The sequence below is a fragment of the Peromyscus leucopus genome, chromosome 6 (assembly GCF_004664715.2).
Source record: "Peromyscus leucopus breed LL Stock chromosome 6, UCI_PerLeu_2.1, whole genome shotgun sequence".
Lineage (NCBI taxonomy): Eukaryota > Metazoa > Chordata > Mammalia > Rodentia > Cricetidae > Peromyscus > Peromyscus leucopus.
This window is the reverse complement of record NC_051068.1, coordinates 34,873,005-34,893,620: the sequence shown is the minus strand read 5'-3', so window position 1 is coordinate 34,893,620 and position 20,616 is coordinate 34,873,005. Positions and strand designations below refer to the sequence as shown.

General features: G+C 44.1%; 1 protein-coding gene across 1 annotated transcript in view; it reads right to left on the bottom strand.

Annotated features, from left to right (window-relative positions):
* Positions 1 to 8,998, bottom strand: part of Dclk1 (doublecortin like kinase 1) — a 302,407-nt gene extending 293,409 nt beyond the window's left edge. Inside the window, 2 exon segments of the mRNA XM_037206606.1 lie at positions 3,735 to 4,130; positions 8,744 to 8,998. Coding sequence (XP_037062501.1) covers positions 3,735 to 4,110 — 376 coding nt within the window. The 5' untranslated portion in view covers positions 4,111 to 4,130; positions 8,744 to 8,998.
* Between the last annotated feature and the right edge of the window lie 11,618 nt (positions 8,999 to 20,616).

The window sequence follows — 20,616 nt, the reverse complement described above, 5'->3', positions numbered from 1 at the left end:
TGTTTCCAGCAGTACTGATCCGACAGGCACAGACATTGATGTCCAAGGACTCGTTATCTGTGTCATCTGTATCTTGAGAAGGCTCTGGCCCTCCAGCCTCACAGATGAAAATGCAGGGGAGGAATCAGCCAGCCATTGTTCAGGATCCTGCCACATCTCTCTCCTCAGAGTCTGAAAGACTTAGGTGTGGTACTCTGATTTCTCCACAACAGCTGTATCCCAAAAGTAGAATCAAAATGGCTCAAAACTGGGGAAGGAGGTCACACCCTAGGTGAGTCACTGCCCAAAGAGGGCTGCAGTACAGCTGTCCTTAGTGAGCATCACGGTTTGTGAAAACGTAACAAGACCGTTTTGATAGGAAATCCTTGGGAATGTCACTCTTAAGTACACATGTGTACACACATGTCAGCATGCACATATAATATAATACAGACATAGATGCACATTCGCTTGTTTGCACAGACATACATTCCCTTGTTACATAATTTGCGCTCAGAGCCACTCTATCTGTGTGCCTGGAGCACACTGATGCATAATGATCAGAGTCTAATAATAAAACAGAGAAAGTGCCCATAAGATTTATAAATAAAGCCAGCATTTGTCATAGTTACTTAGAATTTTTAGCCTGAGACCAAGTGAGAAAGAACAAACTTTAAAAAAATAATTGCAAGCCAAACACACTCATCACTACACTGACTGAAGGGATTTAAATTGAAACTCAAACTTTGTCACACTGGGAGGGGAAATAGAAAGCTGATATCATGAACTGATGTCTGCATGAATTAGTTTCCGAAGTGGGGGGTATGGGCCTAATGAGGATGAAGCAACGTTTTGCATTTTAATGGGCTAAGCAAAACTGTAAAAGACAAAAAAGCAAATATCAATGAATTCCCAGCTATTTCAACACTAAGTGCAGCTGCACGCTAATTGTCGGTATTAAGAATGAAAAAAAAAAGTTTTAAATGAAAGTTTAAAAAAAAAATGTAGACGCATACATGGCACTAAAGATATCATTCAACCAGAAGAAAAAGGTATATTTAAAAAACAACAAAATGTTAACCCATCTTAAACAGAATATTCCATCAGCAGTTACTTTATATTGGTTGGGGGGAGTATTGAGAGAAAGTCAAAAGGTGACTTTAGGAGCTGTAAAGACAGCTCGGTGGTGGGGAGCACCGGCTGCTCTTTCAGCGGACCCAGGTTCAGTTCCCGGCTCTCACATGGTGTCTCACAACCATCTCTAACTCCAGTTTCAGGGTGTCCGACACCCTCTTCTGGACTGCAGGAGGCACTGTCCACACATGGTGCACATATATGCATGCAGACAAAACACTCATACATATAAAATAAATAAATATTTTTAAAAGATGACTGTGTTTCTGAGATCAGCAGCTTCTGTTTTTAGAAGTAAATGAATAATAAAAACATTTGCAAAAAAAAAAAAAAAGTTTTCCAAGAAATAGTAGAAGAAAAAAAACATTCCATTGAGATCCACTACCAGGCAGAGGAATAGGTGGTCTCTAGATAAATTGGTACTAGAATGTCTGCCTTCCCAGTCCATTGGAAGACAATGGACACAACGAAACAGACACAAAAGTGCCTGTAGCAGGAGCTAAAGTCACAGCATAGTGCATCTTAGTGCCTGCCTTCCTGACGTTATAGAAAAGAGTTCAAATCTTACCTCTACCATTTCCTGATGTGTGGGTTTTTTTTCCTCTTGGGATCACTGTGCGAATCATAGGGACTTAGACACTCAAGAGGGTTCTGACTAGGACCGAACACATGCTCAGTAACTTCAGCCATCACAACTGTCTTCAGTCAAGACAGCAATAGCTCAGAGCAGGCATTGTATTATAAACAGCAGATGAGGCGAGATGGCGGTGACCAGTCACGTCACCGCTAGACAGGCACTATGGTCACCAGCCACTCCCATGGCCACTCTTCCATCAATGGCAATGGTGAGTCCAGACCAACTGCGAGCAGGAAAAGCAGAAGCACCCCTGCCTTATGATGCCACACAAGTGACTCTAGGACAGAAGGAGGCATCAACCCCCCAACATCGAGGACATGCTGAGATCTGAGCACATTTTTTTTCTATAACACCATTACTCCACACAGGAAGTCTTGGTGACTGGTCAGATACCCGACCCATCTGATCTTGCTACAGAGCACTTGGAAAACACCACCAAATGTTTTCCTTTCCCTTGTATCTACCAAGGTCATACGAAGGACATGGCACAAAAATCAAAGTTGACACAGAGAGACTTCACGTCAGTCTTCCTCTTTAATTTGCTGGAAGTACCAACCTCTGAATAGAAGGAAAAGAGCCAACACTACAGGCATCTTGGCATGGCGACAAGCCACCAACGAGATGTGAATTCCCGAAAAGTAAACACACAAAGCTCAGGCTGCTCCACACCGGCTAGAGTCCAGTCATACTGTGCCTGGACTGGCACTCCTGCAGAGGGACCAGGGGAAGGGGGGGGTCACACACAAGCCCCAGCTACAGAGGAAGATGAGGGGGCTCTGCATGTGCGCAGCCATGTGGCTGCAAGCCTGGACTCCAATGAGGCAGGATGGAATGTTCCCTGCTACCTACACAAGCCCAGGACCCAGCTGGACAGTGGGACCTGGCCAAATCCTGCTGGAAGAAAGACAGAGTGACAGTAGGCTGTATGTGGTCTGACGGTGCCGCCCTCTTTACCCTCACCTTCGGAACTTAAGCTCAGAACGACCTCTCCAAAGGAATCTGACGGATACTCAGTACCAGTTATTATACCCAAAGTGGTTAAAATTGGCTTATGATTTCTACAGCAATGAAAGACTCCATGCTGTGTTCAAATGATGATGAGCCAAACCTCATCCTTGGAACCAAACTGCCCGGTTTTCACATGAAATGCCCACAACAGATTATCTGTTAGAATGTACTGGATTTTAAAATAATACGAACAGACTAATTTCTTCTTGTTCTCAAATGCCACAGGAAGACAGTCACCCTCCCCAGGAGGCACCCAGGAGAAGGCATTGCTAGAGGACCCCATTTTTGGTCCAGCAGTCACCACTAACTTATGATACAACCACAGACATACTATGTGGGTTTCTTGGTCTGGGGTCCCCAGTGATGAAATGAATGGGTTTTATATCTTTCCAAGGTCCCTCTCCACTCTAAAATTTCATATCCACACTTCAAGACCCTTTGGGCATCATAATCCAAAAGTTCAGTTGGTGTCTTAGAAACACCACTGAACTGCGCAGCTAAGGACACAAAAAGAAGGTTGGTTTTGTTTTTTTTTTTGTTTTGTTTTTTGTTTTTTGTTTTTTGGTTTTTGGTTTTTCGAGACAGGGTTTCTCTGTGTAGCTTTGCTCCTTTCCTGGATCTCACTTGGTAGTCCAGGCTGGCCTCAAACTCACAGAGATTCACCTGGCTCTGCCTCCGGAGTGCTGGGATTAAAGGTGTGCGCCACCACCGCCCGGCCAAAAAGGAGCTTTTAAGATTAACCAGACATGGGTTTGAGAAAGCGGACAGGATGCTTTGGGAGTTGACACCTTTTCCTTCTGTCTATCATTATTAGGGGATACCTGGCTAATTACCATTCTCTTTCTTTTCGTTTTTCACAGAACAGGAAACTTAAGCATGTTAAGCAGTAAGAGGCTCCTAGGCATGGGCTAACAGATAAGTAACCCTCAGTGGACTCAGTGGCCTGCAGGGTCCCCAAAGGTTCTCAAAAGCTCACCTTCCACCAGCTGGTCCAGGCTGGAGATCTTCTTGAGTCCATCGATGGTGTAGATGGTTCTCACCCCCTGGGGCAAATTCACATTATCCGAGAGAGTTCGGGTCAAATCAGCCAGCAGGGCCTCGAAGGATCGGAAGCGGTCTGGGGAGATGGCGTACACAATCCCTTTGAAGTAGCGGTCACCATTTCTGTAGAATCGAACCTTCTTGGCTTTCTTCTCGGAGCTGAGCGTCTGCAGCGTGCGGGTGCGGTAGAAGCTGCAGTGGGCGCTGTGTGTGGGGCTGGGCAGACCGTTCACCCGGGACCCCCGGCTGTACCTCTGCGCCTTGTCCCGCTCATCAAAATGCTCCAACTCCATATCTCTGCCGAACGACATGACTGGCTTGTGCGTGGAACCTGCGAGCCCCAGAAAGAGACATAGACCTGGTTACCTGAAGCTCGTGGGTTGAGAGGCTCTCAGAGCAGCTGGGAGGAAACATTGCCGTGACTGGTGATGTATTTGGGTTGTGGAGTGGGAGAGAAAGAGGAGGAGGCTAAGCAAGGAATAGAAGAAAAAAAAGCAGATCTCAGTGCTAACAGCCTATTACTCAACCAGAGTTTGGTTATACACACGCCCACCGCTGTCTGCCTACCATCCCTCAGGCTGCCGTCGTACCCTCTCAAGGTGTCGCCTGCATATTTCTAAGTGGAGAAACTGAGGCCTGGGGTATTTCCTCTTACGTTTCTCCGAGTAATACAGTTGAGAGATATTTCAATCAGGAACGTTCTTCCCCACTCCCACACTCCAGCTTTGCCGGATGGTTCCCATGAGCTGTGCCCAGGTAGTGTGCCAATCCCATAGGCAGGTAGAAAAATGAGCAGGCTGGGGAATGAAGCGGGTAGCATTTGGTGGTCAGTCTGTAGGAGCTTTAATTAGTGTGTGCTTCCTACGGCCAAGTGGAGAAGAAATTGAATCAATGGGAGGTTCTACCTACTTTTAAGAAAGACTTTGAACATAAACACATATCCCATATGCTAAAAAGTGACCTCCCCTCAGACCTTCTGCTTGTTCTTGGTAATAAAATGGGCTAAAAAGAGAAGATGACCATAAAGAGGGTGGGTGAGAGGAAGAGGAGTAGGGAGACAAGAGGAAGGTGAGGAGAGGGAAGGAAAGGATCGGGGAGGGGAAAAATGAAAGATATGTTTACTTGGCAGCATAGTTCGCTGTCTGCCTAAAGGTCACTCTATCTCTGTGGTTAAGGAAGCCAAGGCTGCATTGAGACTGTCGAACATTCCTGACCCAGTATTAACTCTATAACCTGAGAAATCTACTTGATTGGCACCTGTAAAACTCCGCTACAGAGAGGAATAAGACTAGCACCTACTTCATCATTCATATTAACTACTAATACATACAAAGCTTGCATGCGATGAGCACAGATTTGTTTAAATAAAATATGCTTTCTATTCCTGACCCTGGCCCAGAGATAACTAGTGGAGACAGAGCCTTCTCCTACCTGCTCTTGCAAGGGAGGCACCTGACTGTCATGCCATGAGCCTCTGGAAAAGAGATCTGAGCGGCCACAGTCCCCAGTCTGCCTCCTATGGGGCCCTGCTGCAGCAAGCTGCTTATTGGATAAAGCCATTCTTGCTACAAGCTAACTGATAAAGAAATTGTCCTCCTTGCGGGAAGATCAGAGTTTCAGCCCAACAATCTGCAAAGTGGAAAAGACTCAGGATACATTTTTAATGACAAAATTCCAGACACACTGAAATAGACTGTAAGTGTGATAGAATTCTGAAGGAAGAATCAAGCTCCCTTGTACTTCCCAAGTCACTGATGGGACATTTCCCCAAACTCAACAAAACTACTACTTGTGACTAGCCTTTCACTTTCAGCAAATTGACCCCTGAGCCATTCGGAGTGGGTTTACACAAAAGTTTATGTGTCAGTTGAATGAATCAATTTAATTTAAAATTTGTGATAAACCAAGCATGATGGGCCATCTTCGGCTACATAGTAAGTTTGAGGGTCAGCCTGGGCTACATGAGACCCTGTCTCAAAGAGCTCTAAATTAATTAGTTAGTTGATGAACTAAAACTTGTAGTAAGAAAATTCATACACAAAATCATAGCTAGAGAATTTGCAGTCCAGAAATGAAGTAAAATTGGTGTCTAGGATACAGTGACCCTAGGATTCAGCGATCAGTTATATAATGTGCTAAAATCGACACAAACAAAAACCTCTTCTAAAACTCACACAAGGCAGCTAGTCTCATCAAAGCTAGGTCTGGAAAACTGAATTTACCCAGAGTCTCCAAGTTACAGTTGAGGGAGATGAATTTTCAAGTTTGATTTCTCTTGATTCTAAAGTAGGTGCTCTGTGCCCCCAGCCCTATGACACTAGGCCCTGGTCCCATGAGTTTTGAAGCTACCACACCTGCCTAAGTCGGTGACTTTGTGCTGAACACCTAACTAACCAGGAGCTCTTGTGTTGGAAAGTCCACTGAGAGGCCTGGGCGGGGGAAGGGGGGCACAAAGGGATCACAATGGGATTAAAACCTCAGTTTGAGTTCAGTGCATCTTCTCTTCCAACAGAAAAACTGACTCTCATGTCTCAAATAATCAATCATAATCTAATTTTGCATCTTTATTAAAACTCTACAAGCTGTGAAGTGGTTTTGTTGATTTTGAGGTAAATAACTTCAAAACAGTCACCACTGGGACCAATCTTGTAGGTGTTAGCTGCACAACAGAACCAAAATTCTGCTCCGATATTGGTACCTGCTCCTACTTTGTCCATATATTTGTTAAGTAATCTGTCTTTTAAAAAAAAAGGTGTGTGGGTTGAGAATTGGGATTGAGGAAATGGGGGAGGGGGAGGGGGAAAGGGAGAGGGAGGAGGGGGAAAGGAAGAGGGAGGAGGGAGAAGGGGAGGGGAGGAGGGTTGGAGGAGACTGCTATGTTAAGCCCACTCAGTACTCTTCAGAACTCCCAAGTGATAAAGGTCAAGGTGGCTTTTGATTGGATTTCCTTCCTTTTTAAAGGCATTGGTCATTCTTCCATTCCTAGAGGCTTCCTTCCAAGTAGATATAAACAAAAAGAAATAAACAGAGATCTAGCAAAGGGTGCACAGTGATGTGACCAGAGACAATGAAAATCAAGTACCAAGGGTCTTCAGTCACCAAGAAGTGTTGGCAGTTGTTCAAGCTGGGAATGCTTTTAGGAACAAGAATCCAAATGAAGAGAAAAAAAAAAAATGACTTAAATCAGAGAAGAGTTTGTTTGGTTGAGTCACGGGTTCATCCAGGGCAGGGATTACCTCTCCTGCTTCCCATCAGTGAACAGGAGGAGATGGTGCCCCCAAAGCAGAACTATGCTCAAAATGAAATTGCTGTCAAGGCCACAGATTTCACTAAGTGAAGGTCAAAGCCTGCCCTACACATGTTGGTCTTCTGGTAGTCATGTGTGGTATGAAAACAGGTGCTCCCTCCTTCACCTCTGCTGGCTCAGCTTTCAGAGACTTAGTTGTACATGTGAACTAAGAACTCCAGAAGAAAATTCCCTGGGCTTCCACTTCCTGTAGAGGATGTTGGCTAGAGCATGCTGGACCTGCATTCACAGACTATGAGTGGCTAGAGGTCTCAAGATGTGTACTGGCACCTAGGAGGTACTCACAGCCCTCAGCCACAGAGACCACAAATCATGGGTGGAGAAGAATGTGAACATTTCCTATAAATATCACAAATCCAGAAAAGCACCATTGTTCTCTGTGAGATTTCTCACCATTCTGGGGAATATCTATATTCACCTTTCTCTCTGTGAATGAGCTCGCATTTAGAAACACACACACACACACACACACACACACACACACACACACACACACACACAAAATCTAGCATAAACCCTAGGTATCACATCTGGAAATTCAAGGCATATTTTAGCAGTTTGATTCGGATTCAGGTGAATAGAAATGCATGGAATAAAAGACACACGCGTGCATCTTCTGAGTGCATGCACCACCCCAAGCCAACACATCACAGGATATGAACATCTTCTAAATTTTCCTGCATATGACTTCTCTTGAAATTTCTCCTAACCTGCATTCATGCAACATTCGATACCTAAATGCTGCCCTACTTTCCTTTCTCATTGAAAGGCGATATATTTAGGAACAGTCATGACACGTTTTTTTTTTTTTTGGGGGGGGGAGGTTTGTGGAACACCCTGTAGTGTGGCAGCTGAGAGTGTGTGCACAGTAACCTGGGCACACATTCACAGGTGCAGTCAGAAAGGGAGCCGGTTTGAATGAAATCTTGTTGCTTCTCTCATCCACTAGCATTTCCTTGCTAAATCCAGCGGTGATGCCTCGCAAAACCTGGTTTTCAAAAGCAGCCTCTTTTGTGGGGCAATGCGGCGCTGTGTGTGCGCTCCCCCTAGGAAGAAAATGTCTTTTCCTCTCTGCATGCTTTTAGCACTGCAGGTACTAATTCGTACACGAGGCTGCCTGGCTGTCCCCAGAGGAACTTGAGACCATGCAAAAAAGGTACTTGCAACACCCACACTGCAGCCCCCGTCACCAGGCACATGCCACTCTTCTGGGCACTCGGGAACGCACACACAATAAGAAGCCAGGCCCAGCCACTCCTTCCTAGACCACTTGGTCCTAGCTCCACAGCCAGTCCTGACAATGACAAGCACCTCTCCCAGCTCCTCCGCCCTGACTCTCCATCTCCAACAACAAGGCGATGGAAAGCCTGGTGGGCCCAGCTTGCCAGACTCCCTATTTAAAGCCGGGTGGCACCAGACAAAAGAGGCAGGAGCCAGCAGCCCCGGGGCCGCGGGCACACAACGCCTCCGGGCCGGTCCAGACTGGCCAGCCCCAGGCAGCCAGCCGCCTTTCGAGGAACGGCGGGCGGGGCGGCGGCCGCCCAGTGGGGTCCACCCTGGCTAAGGCCACCAGAGCTGCGGTCAGATGGCACCGCGGGGCCTGCCCGCTCCTTCCCCAACCCAGGTAAAACACGCACCGGTCGCGGGTGGCCGCTGGGTTGTCTGTGGCCGGCTGCTGGAGATGTCCTCGCAAGACTGGGCGCGGCTGGATCTGCGGAGCACGAGCAGGCGTCTGGGTTGCAGCCGCTAGTGCACGGATGCGCCGGGGCTGGTCCTCATTGAAATGCGGTTCTCTGCTCAGCCTCACTCCAGCCTCTCTCCCGAGGAGGGCGGTGGCGCGCAAGCTTTTCTTGTGTCTCACTCGCTCTCACGCCCTCCCTTTCCCTCCTTCTCCGCTCCGCCCTCCGCCCTCCTTGGCAGGGCGCACCCACCGTGGCTGCGTCCAGGGTCCTCCTCCCTCCTTTAGCCAGGCTCCTGGCTGCAATGATCTTGGTGATCTGGCTTGCCTGACACCCCCGAAGCCTCCCCAGTCCCTAGAAGGACGTGCCAGAGGATGGGGGCTGATTGGATGGTGGCCGAAGGGTCTGGAAAAGAGAATATGGACAGAGATGGGTCTGAACCAGGACTTGCGCAGGGCAGAAAGGTGACCCAGAATTCAGGTTGCCTTCCTCAAAGGAGACCCCTGCCCCCCGACACACACACCCTTGTATCTTCTAATATGGCATCATGGTTTGATACACCCTTTCCAGGATTAGGGAAGCCAGTGGGATCGCCTCTCAAAACCGCTTTTCCTGACCTCTCCTGGGGGACCAGATCTGGATCTTTCAAGTTAAGTGTTCTGATTTAACCCTCAGTACTCCTACTTGAGAAGAGCCACATTCCACTCATCGTCTGCGATGGACCCCAAGACATGAGTCACGCCTGAGTCGGTGACCTGCTTAGGGCTTTATTTCACAATAAGCCTTTGATATTTAAGGGTCACACTTTACTCTTGGAGGCCTCTTGGCTGCCAAGATTGGCTGTCTGTCAGGGTGGAAAGCCCCGTAAACTTACACAAGCCTTCCCTCCCAAGACAAGAATGTTCTCAGAGCCCAGATGTTCACAGCTTCCTCTGGATTTAAGTATCCTTTGGAGCCACGTCCAGGCACTGGGAGTCCATCCTGGGTGAAGCCTTAGCATGGCTCAGTATACAGCTTGAATATTAAAACAAACAAGCAAACAAACAAAAACAACAAAAAACATCTAGTGGTTTTCAATCTTTCTGATGCTGCAACCATTTAATACAGTTCCTTATGTTGTGGTGACCCCCAACTACAAAATTATTTCATTGCTACTTCATAAGTATAATTTTGCTACTGTTACAAATTGTAAATATCAGTGTTTTCTGATGGTCTTAGGTGACCCTGGTAAAGGTCGTTAGAGCCCCCCCCCCAAAGGAGTCATAATCCACACATTGTGAACTGCTGCTAGGCGATACATAGACATATACCAATATATGTATGCATTTGTTTGTCTTTCTGACTCTGAACAGCTCCATGGAAAATTCGAAATTATTTTTATCTCCTGTCCACTGGGCCCAGTTATGTATTTTACTATTGATTATTACTAAAAGTTATTCTGATATGCTTTCCAAGTATTATGTTCATACTAATTACCCTTTGTTAGAAAATGCAGCTAAATGACATGCATGATACATAGTCAACAAGGGATGGGATATTTACTTTTGAGCTCTTTAAATAGAGATAAGCATGCAATGAACTCACCAAATTAACTAGGTGCAAAAGTGCCACACTCTGCTTCTTCAAATTCTAGTGCAAAACTCAGCCCCCAGGGGTAAGTCAAGAGACTGGCAGAAACCAAGTCTGTTTTATTGAGACCAGAAGTCAAGGCCTCCATTTATCCTGTGACAAACCCAGAGTGATTTCTGCCAGGTGTCTAACTAATAGAGAGGCTCCTCTAGTCCCCCCCTCCCCACCTTGGTGTAGCTAGAGTTTTCCTGCCTTGCCCACAGTCAGGACAAATCTTTGTCACCAGCCAGTCTCACAACCGCTCAGACCCAACCAAGTAAACACAGAGACTTATATTGCTTACAAACTGTATGGCCGTGGCAGGCTTCTTGCTAACTGTTCTTATAGCTTAAATTAATCCATTTCCATAAATCTATACCTTGCCACGTGGCTTGTGGCTTAACCGACATCTTCACATGTCACACTTGTCATGGCGGCAGCTGGCTGTGACTCCTTCTGCCTTCCTGTTCTTTCTTTTCTCCTCTCTGTTAGTCCCGCCTATACTTCCTGCCTAGCCACTGGCCAATCAGTGTTTTATTTATTGACCAATCAGAGTAATTTGACATACAGACCATCCACAGTACCTTGGACATGCTGTCGAGGTCATTTCGTTTTCTACATGATTTATTTATTTTAATTCTATGTGTATGAATGCTTGCCTGCGTGTATGTATGTGTACCACATGGGTGCAGTGGCCCTGGAGGCCAGAAGAGGATGTCATAACCTCTGGAACTGGAGTTACAGGTGGTTGTGAGCCACTGTGTCAGTGCTGGGCACCGAACCCAGGTCCTCTGCAGGAGAAGTCAGTGCCCTCATCCACTGAGCCATCTCCCCAGCCCTCTCAGAGTAACTTAGTAAGCATTTCATATAACTGAAGCACATCTTACCTTTGTCCTAGGGGCTTTGCTTGAAAAAACGAAGATGACATGTTAAAAGAAACAAGATTGTACTTGACTGTTCTAGTGGGAAAGTCTCTAGACATCATTTACCTCTCCCAGAACTAGAACACAAGTGACAAGTAAATGAATGGGGAATCTTAGCAGCACTCTGGCCACCAAGCTATGGCCATGTCACAGCAGGAAAGCCGGCTGGGTAACCCACCCACACCAGGACCCTGACTAGAGTGAAGCCTAAGGCTGTCCCAAGGTAGCTTAAGCCTTTAGAAAACGTAATTCATGTTCATTAATAATCCCTAAATTTTAATGAAATGTAACCAGTAAGTACACAATTCAAGGAATTTTATTTGTATTTCTTTTAAAAACTAGTATTTCATTCTTTGAGAATTTCATACAAGGCGTTTTGATCATATTCCATAATTTCTCCTAGATTCACTCTCACCTCCCCTACCCATCCAATTTCATGTTTTCTTTTAAATCCTGCCCCCACCTCCCACCCTCTTCCCCACCCCCGCTGTTATGTAACAGCTTCCTAGGTTGAAACATTCCATCCTACTGGATGCAGGAAGGTAAATGGCTAAAAAAAAAAAAAAAAAAAAAAAAACTTGACCAGATTCACTAAGCTCCTCCCTGCCAGGGTAAGCAATAACAACCAAGAATCCCTCTCAGACAAGCCAAGCTGTGAAGAAGCCTCTCAGGAGACCAGACCCCTGTCTGGAAGAGGTTTAGACCAGAGTCACTTGGAAAGGACACTCTCCAACCTGTTGAGCTGCCTAAAGGCTGTGCAGGGTGCTTGAGTTTTCCCAGCTTTTGTGAACTGTCACTCATGCTTGGGTGGGCTTTGGGGATTCAACTGCCTTTGAGTCATTTCTGCTCCTATAAGTAACCAACCCCTATAAAACTCAGCAAGTTAGACTTTGGGGTATCCATACTTGATCTGTCATGGGCTCCCTATCTTGGGTAAGCAGACAGGTGTGGTGCACCTACCTCCCGAGGGTTAAGTTTTGTCGCACAAAACTTTGTGTTGCCCAACTGCCCTTGCGAGTGGGGCCTGCCCTGCAATGTCCTCTACCTACCACGGTCACACCATTTAAAAACAAAACCTGATTATTTCTCTCCCAACGGAGGGTGCCAGTGTGGCTCCTCACCTGGACATGTTTGTCTGGCTTGAGCTTTCGCGATCACTGTGAGTTCACACGGGCAACCCACCCTGCCGTGTCCTTGAAGGACCACCCTCTCTGGCTCTGGCAGTCTTCATTCCTCTCTTTGTCAATGGTCCCTGAGCTTTGGGGGAAGGATGTGATCAACGCATCCCATACAGGGTCTCACTATGGAACCCTGGCTAGCCTCGAATTCACCATTTACACCAGGATAACCTCAAACTCACAGTGATCTGCCTGCCAGTGCCTCCCTAGGACTAGGAATTAAAGGCATGTGCCATCAAGTCTGGCTCAAGAAGTTTTTATAAATTGACATCATTCCCGTCTCTAAGAAGAAACTGACCCCCAAAGTGACTAGAACTATATTATTTCTCTCATGAAAATCAGGAATTGCTGGTCATCTCATTCTAGCCCACTGTATTATTTGCTTTGAGGTAAGCCAGTGGAACACTAACTTACACAAGATCTTTCAAAACAATGACTTTAACTGCTTATTTATCTTTGGCATGGCACTCCAAACATGCTAAGGTCCCGGTTATATGAGGTTTGGGATCTTTATAAGAACCGATGGCCCCTTATGAACCTAGTAAACCCTCCCTCTATAAACTCACGGTTTCCTAAGGCTCTTTCCCCCTTTTCCTAAGAGAAATTTAGTTTCCCGTAGATGAGCTCTCCCCAGCCTGCTCTTAACCTATACCTCTGCTCCTCAGATACAGCTGAGATCTACTTCCCTGAAGTTTTCCAGTTTGTCCTAAGTCTGCCTCTTACACCACAGGGAACGAGTCTAACAGCCCTCACCAGCGCTTGATGTTTCTCACACCCCATTGTGGTCTCCTAAACCCTTCTCAGTTACCCAGAAGTCTCAGCCTCCTGCTCTTTCTCATTACATAGTTGGAATCCCTGCAGCCACGTGGCTCTTGTCATCAGCTTCTAGGGACCTGAACATAGCAGAACAAAGATGGTCCACCCAGGGAAGGCATTGACACACTTCCTAATGAAGGATCCCAACATCAAATCAGTGTCCCTGAAAAGCATACCACTGAGTCATATACTGACTCAGCTAATGAATTAGAATCTCCATGGCATTTAGGTGTAGGTCTTAAAATCCCTCATTCCATATCTGCTCAGTTACATTCAGAGGAACCCAGTATTCTCTCAAATTTCCTGTGAGTTATATATTGTTCTTTGGTCCTCTTCCTGATCTGTGCTGTGAGATCCTTTTGGACTCTGATTGTAATGTCTTGCACCTGGGTAGCCCCTTCAGCTGCCCATCAGGCTGATGGGCAGAACACCAAGGCCCTCATCTCAGTTGCTAATGAATGCTTTCAGCAGGAACATGGTCCCAGCATGCTCTGTCAGTGCCTTGCCCATGATCTCTCTGCAGGTAAATGGTTGATGTCCAGCGACTCAGTGCACTTGGGTAATTATATAGCTAGACAAATAAGTACAGAGAGGTCCAATAGTGTCTAAGCTCACATTTGTAGACCTAGGATTACCTTCTTGGTGCCATGTTGAAGTCATGAGTATCTATAGAGCACTTGATTTTGCAATCATTCATCCAATAAATAAGTTCTATCTCTCTCCAACATGTCAGCCACTGTGTTGGCAAGTGTAACTCAATCATGAGAGAGGTATAAGAAACAGTTATAAGAAATTTATCCTGCTGTGGCAAAGCGTGGAGGGAGTCGAATGTTAAACCTATACTTACACAAATAATCATTTAAGTCCTACTATGAAGGAGAGAATGAAAAGAGGTCTAATTTTCCCTTGCCCAGTGAAGAAGTAACATGTAAATAAAACCCAAAGCTAGCTTCACAATAGAGGGTAGAGTACTCTTTCCATCAGAAGGACACCCAGGGTGAAGTTCTGGTAGGAAGGTGGGTACTAGGGGAACAAAAGCAGGATGGGGCACCTGGGGCCTGGTGGGAAGGAAGAGCGGAGTCCGGCAGCCAGCGGAGAAGGCTGGCAGGCACTGAGGCTTCAGGGTCTCCTAGGAAACAAGGAACATTTCTGAAGGGTTTTAAGCAGAAAGACTGTTACAATCCAATGTGAGCATTTAAAAGTGCTTCTAGCTTTTCTGGCTGCATTAGTGAACAGTGGAGAAGGGCCAGAGTGTAAGAGCCACTTCAGTGTCCAGGTCATAGTGGAGCGGAGAGGGTGGAAGGGAAATTTCAGTCATTACTCACAGATCCACACAGCTTTGGAAGCCTATCGGTTAAATACGACATCTCTGAGTGTAAATTAGTGTCCTGTGGGTTTGCAGGCTGTCCTCGATGCAATAATTTTGGAAAACAGACTCTGAAAGCGTATATTTGTACACTTTGTGTGTGTTTATGTGCGTGCTCGCATGTGGAAGCCAGAGGGCAGCCTCAGGTGTTGCTCCTCAGGGCATCAGGCCCTTGTTTCATGAGATGAGAATTTGTCATCATCCCTGGGACTTGCTATTAAGGCTAAGCTGCTTGGTCAGGACACCCAAGGATCCCCCTGTCTCAGTGCTAGGGTTACAAGGGCAGGTCACCAAGCCCTGTGTTTTAAATGATGCTGATGCTAATGATTGAGCTTAGGTCTTCATGCCCTCACAGAAAACAATTTACTGACTGAGCTGTCCAGGGATAGTCTCCTCTAAGGAGTAGTCCCTCAAATAATGAAGGATTTAAGGATCCTAAAATTAACCTAAAAATAGCTGCTACTTAGAGTGGAATTTTTTTTGACTACCTTCTGCCAGAAGTTTGTTAAAGAGACAAATAATTCACTCACTGTATTCATGAAAGCACTTGTATTAAAATCTGCATCTTTGCTAATTAGCATTCCCAGTGAACTCTCAGTGATCCTATAGAGCACAAATATAACATGAAAGAAATCAAAACAGCTGTGTTAACACACTGGGGTGCAGCAAATTTCACCAGAAACACCACAAATTTTTTAACCTAAGGCTCAGAAAATAGTGAATATCCTTTTACTGGATCTTTCTACCAACTGAAGAATTTCATCAATAAAGTCAAAGCGCCTTGAGCAGGTTTTTAACCAATCCCAAGGTGTCTAGTAGAATATACATTTTAACTAAATTTAATTTTTCTTTAGTGTAATTTCAAATTTTAGAAGTAGATTTGTGTGTGTGTGTATGTGTGTGCTAAGTGTGTTGAGTACACAAGTGTGTGAGTGCACTGGCCTGTGCAGCTATGTATGGAAACAAGAGGCTATCTTTCTCAGTCATTTCTCTTCCTTATTTTTGAGGCAGGATCAAACACCTCCAAGATCTGCCTATCTCTAAGCCCCATTGCTGGAGTTACTAGAGCATGCTGCCACACCCAAAGTCTTTACCTGGATGCCAGGGATTTGAACTTATGGCCTCATGCTTTTGCCTCAAGTACTTTATCCATTGAGTCATTTTCTAGCCCTTGAAACAGATTCTTAAAAGTATCAAAAGTATCTTCCAGGCATCAAAACACTGTGTCAGAATATAAGATTCATTGTGAAGAACTTCCCAGTTGAGTTTAAAAAAAAAAATCACATAATGTTTAATTCAGTTTATAATGTTGTGTTGAGCCCCAGGCATACCTGACCTGGGTGCATGTAGTCTGTGGGCCTTGGGCCAGACGATCTTATAAGGGAGTAAGGTGTGTAGCTCAGTGGGAGAGCACTTGCATAGGCCCTGGGTTCAAGCCTCAGTTTTGGGAAAAAGTAATGGGACTCTTACTATAATTCCAATGCTGATAAATTTGAAAAAAATCAAAACATGTGTATGTTTTTCTAAGCTGTTTCTTCCAAATGTACATAAGACAAAACTATAATTTTAAATTTAAAAAATGTGGGATGATATTATAATAACGCTTGGCATTTTCCACCTAATAATTAACTCAAAACACATCAGATATAACAAAAAAATGTGGATGCTATAAAACCTCTCAAACAAATTATGAAGGAAATAAACTCTTTGTGACCTCTGGCTACACAGAGGTTATTTAAAGAAAATGCAAATTGTGAACCATACAGAAGTCACTAACTTGACTTCCACAAACTTTTAAAACTTGCACTCTTATACAACTCTTAAGAAAAAGAAAAGTATATAAAGTATAAATGTTTTCCAAAGCATGTTGATAAAAAGTCTCAATTTCAGAATAAAGATCCCTTATAGGTCAACGATAAAAACATAACAGGGGGATATTCTAATCAATACACCACACAAGAGGACATAAGAATATTCAACATCAGTCACCAGGAGAATGCAAAACAAAACCACAACGAGACACCAGTACAGCCCCAACAGCAACCCACAGTAAGACACTTGGAGTGCTGGAGAGGAAAAAGGGCCTCTGCTGGAACTTGTCACTGTCGCTCTCAACATACAAAGTAACACAAATATGATGAAAAGCAATGTGCTGGCTTCTCAAGTATACAACCACCCTGCTACCCAACAATTCCAATCCTAGGCATGAAGGCTGGCAAGCAAATTTTCATGGAAGTTTTATTCATAGTGGCTAAAATTTATCCAAATGTCCAGGTAAGGGTGAATGGATAAACAAATTGTGGCACAGCCATACAATAAACACTATTCAACTATATTTAAAATGGGCAAACAGGACCACACAATGCACAATGCCATGGCTCTCAAGCAGAAAAATAAGGTATTAAGTGAGGGAAGTCTGGCCCAAGAAAGTTTACTCTTAACTCTATTTTTTAAAAAACCCTAGAAAATGAAGGAAAAAAAAAATCAGTGGTAACAGGGGCTGTAGCGGGGAGAAAGTTGGCTGTAAAGGACACACACAAAGTTTGGGGGATAAAGGAAATAGTCTATATCATCATTGGATTCTGGCTACACGGCAGTATCCATTTGTCACAACTCATCACATTACATACCCCAAATGTGTCATTTTAAACACATATAAGTTGTAGCTCAATGGAGCTGATTAAAATTTCCATATGTCAAATACAAAGTCAAAAGACAACAACAGACTAGGAGAAAATATTTGAAAGGCAGAGGACGAACAAAAGCTTCTGATTCCTAACTCAAAGTTCAGGTTACTATAAACAAGACTAAGATGAACTTCATTTTCTCTCATTGGCCTGGCATTTACAGATAAGAATTTCTGGTGAAAATGTGAGGAACAGAGATCTGGATACAACTGTGATATTCTCTTTGGAAAGCAAATTGTGAGTAAACAGAGCCTTGGATCCAGGAAACACCATCCTACAGAATTAAAAGCATCTATTTGAAAACTTTGTACACAGATACTAATTTCTGGACTTTCCCAATTTGTAAATAGGGAAATGTCTGAGTATAGAGCTACAGAATATAGTGAGCTATAGAATATCACACTGCTACTGAGGATGTGTGTTAGGCTGTGTGTACTGATGGGAATGAATACACTATTCTGGTCTATGAAAAGCAGAGCTGTAGAAATGCATACAATGTAAGCATTATTTGGCAATGAAGATAAAGAAAACCTGTATTAAGTATCTGTTTGCATATGATCCTGTGAGTTATAAGATTAAAAAGATAAGCATTCACCTGAAGGTATCACTTGGAGATGAGGGGAGAGACAGGTTGTCGCACCTTTCTCCACACATCCTTCTGTTAATCTCCTGTTGCCATGGACACTGGCTGCTTCGATAGTCTGGAAAGGAACTAGTTCTGAGAACTGGGCGTATGAAACTTACCTTTCACTCTTCTTGTTGGGAACTTTCAAAACCCTAGTGCACTACAGAGGCGTGTGACAGGGACTCGGGAACTGAGTCCGTCCTTGGTTCCAATAAAATTGGAGATCACAAGATAGGATCGCAGGGATTTTTGTTGGTGTTATCATTTGTTTTTAATTCAGAAGGTGTGGTTCAAACAGCAAATATACGCAGAGACGGGAAAGAAGCTAGATCGGTTGACCTGAGGGCTCTTTGCTTCAGCTCTCACAGTTTTAAGGCGAAGCATAGGTAACTTGAAACACTGACCAGGAAACTGCATAGAGCTATGACATCAGAGATCTATACTCTCAGGGTGTTGCTGTTTCAATGTCTGGTGCTAGACAGAGAAAGAAAACATTCTCTAAGAATTTAGATATACAAGCAGGGCCTCATATGGATCTGTGAGCTAACTATCCAAACCTGAAACCTACTTATTAGCTCAGTCTAAAACGAAACAAGACAAGTAGGGGAAAATTAACTAAATCCTCACTGAGGAAACATGCCATGAACATGGGTGTCATAAAGCTGTACTTTTCTGAGGACTATAGATTGGTGGCTTTTAAATGGTAGGAAGACAAAATAGATCAGTAAAGGAGTATTATGAATAAATATGAGCAGGAACCAAAGAGAAACAAAACTAAAATGAGCTCTGGTAAGTATGATTAACTACAAAATAAAAAAAAATGCATATAGAGTCTGGAGAGATGGCTCAATGGTTAAGAGCACTGGCTGGACTTCCAGAGGACCCAGGTTCAATTCCCAGCATTCACATGGAAACTCACAATTGTCTGTAACTCCAGTGTGAGGGGATCCAGTTCCTTCTTCCGGCCTCTGCAGTCTTTGCACGTGTGGTGCACATAAACTTACCATGTTCACACATATACATAAAAATAAATGAAGAGGGCTGGAGAGATGGCTCAGAAGTTAAGAGCACTGGCTGTTCTTCCAGAGGTCCTGAGTTCAATTCCCACCAACCACATGGTGGCTCACAACCATCTGTAATGAGTTCTGGTGCCCTCTTCTGGCCTGAAGGGACACATCAAGCAGAACACTGTATACATAAGTAAATAAATAAATCTTTTTAAAAAAAATGAAGAAGCATGATAGTTTATGCATTTATAACTAAAGAGATAGAAAAAAGATTAAAATTGCAGGTAATGATCTTAAACTGGGCTTATGAAAAGGATTGCAAGAAGGGATTATTTCAAAAAACCAAATATATCTTTAAAAATTACTAAAAATCTAAACAACGGCTTTATTAGCATATCTGGCAAAGCTGAAGGAAAGACTTAGAACACTAGAAAGTCTATTTAAAAAGTTAATCTCCGATATAACACAGAGAGACAAAGAGATGGAAGACAGTAAATAAAAAATAAGAGTCACAGTTGAAAAGGTAGAATGCTCAAAAATGTCATCTGGGTAAAGTGCCAGAAGAGATGTGAGAGACAGAATTGGAGAGGAAATGCTTGAAAACATGGCTGAACATTTTAAGAACTAATGAGTGATATTAAGCTCTAAAATGTGTGAATATAAACTAAATGAATGTGTAAATGGCTATAGTAAAGCTGAAGAGCACTGAAGCAGGGGGATGAGCCTTGAGCAGGCAGAGCATCCGTTACAAAGTAGTCCCACTCACCGGTTCTGCCCTGGCTTCTCTACTTCCTTATTAAATTCATCGGCAATCTTCAGACAATACTTACAGAACTTTGATGGCCATTCAGAAGCATGGAGAAAGTTAACAAACCATTTGAGTTACTGCTGCATACACTCATCCCATTTAAGGTTGACCTTGTTTCGGCTTTATAAATGCATGTCTTAACAGTCTATTTAATGCCACATCTTCATGGATTTTGTTGGTAGTTTTTGCTGCATCAAATGTCCCCCAAGAACAGCATCAGTGTTTGGAAGGGAAGCCACCAGGACAGATATGTTAAAGATGGTGTCTTTAGGGGCTGGAGAGATAGCTTGGTGGTTAAGAGCACTGGCTGCTCTTGCGGAGGACCTGGGTTCAGTTCTGAGCACCTACATGGCTCACAGCCATCTGTTAACTTCCAGGGGAATCTGACATCCTCTCCTGGCTTCTGTGGGTAGTGCATGCATGTGGTATACATAGATCCAAGCTGACACTTGTACATCAAATCAAATAGTAAATAAAAGTTGGTGTCTTTAAGTAGAAACACACATCAAGTAATGTTTATGTTAGTTACTTGGTGAAATGTGATCAGAAGCTCATGGGAACACGACCTGAGTTTTCATTGGTCACAGTGGCCAGGTATTTGCTAATTCAGGGTTCACAGTGAGTTTATAAAATGTAAGAACTGCAAATGTTGATTAGCACCTGCTCTAAAAAGGAAGGAAATGGAATCCAAGCAATAGTGGGATGGCCACTGTTTATCCTGCATACCAAAGAAAATTATTCTCAAAAATGAGGTTTGCACAAAATGATTTTTCAGAGAACTTAAAGCTAAAATAATTACTTCCTATAAGTTCT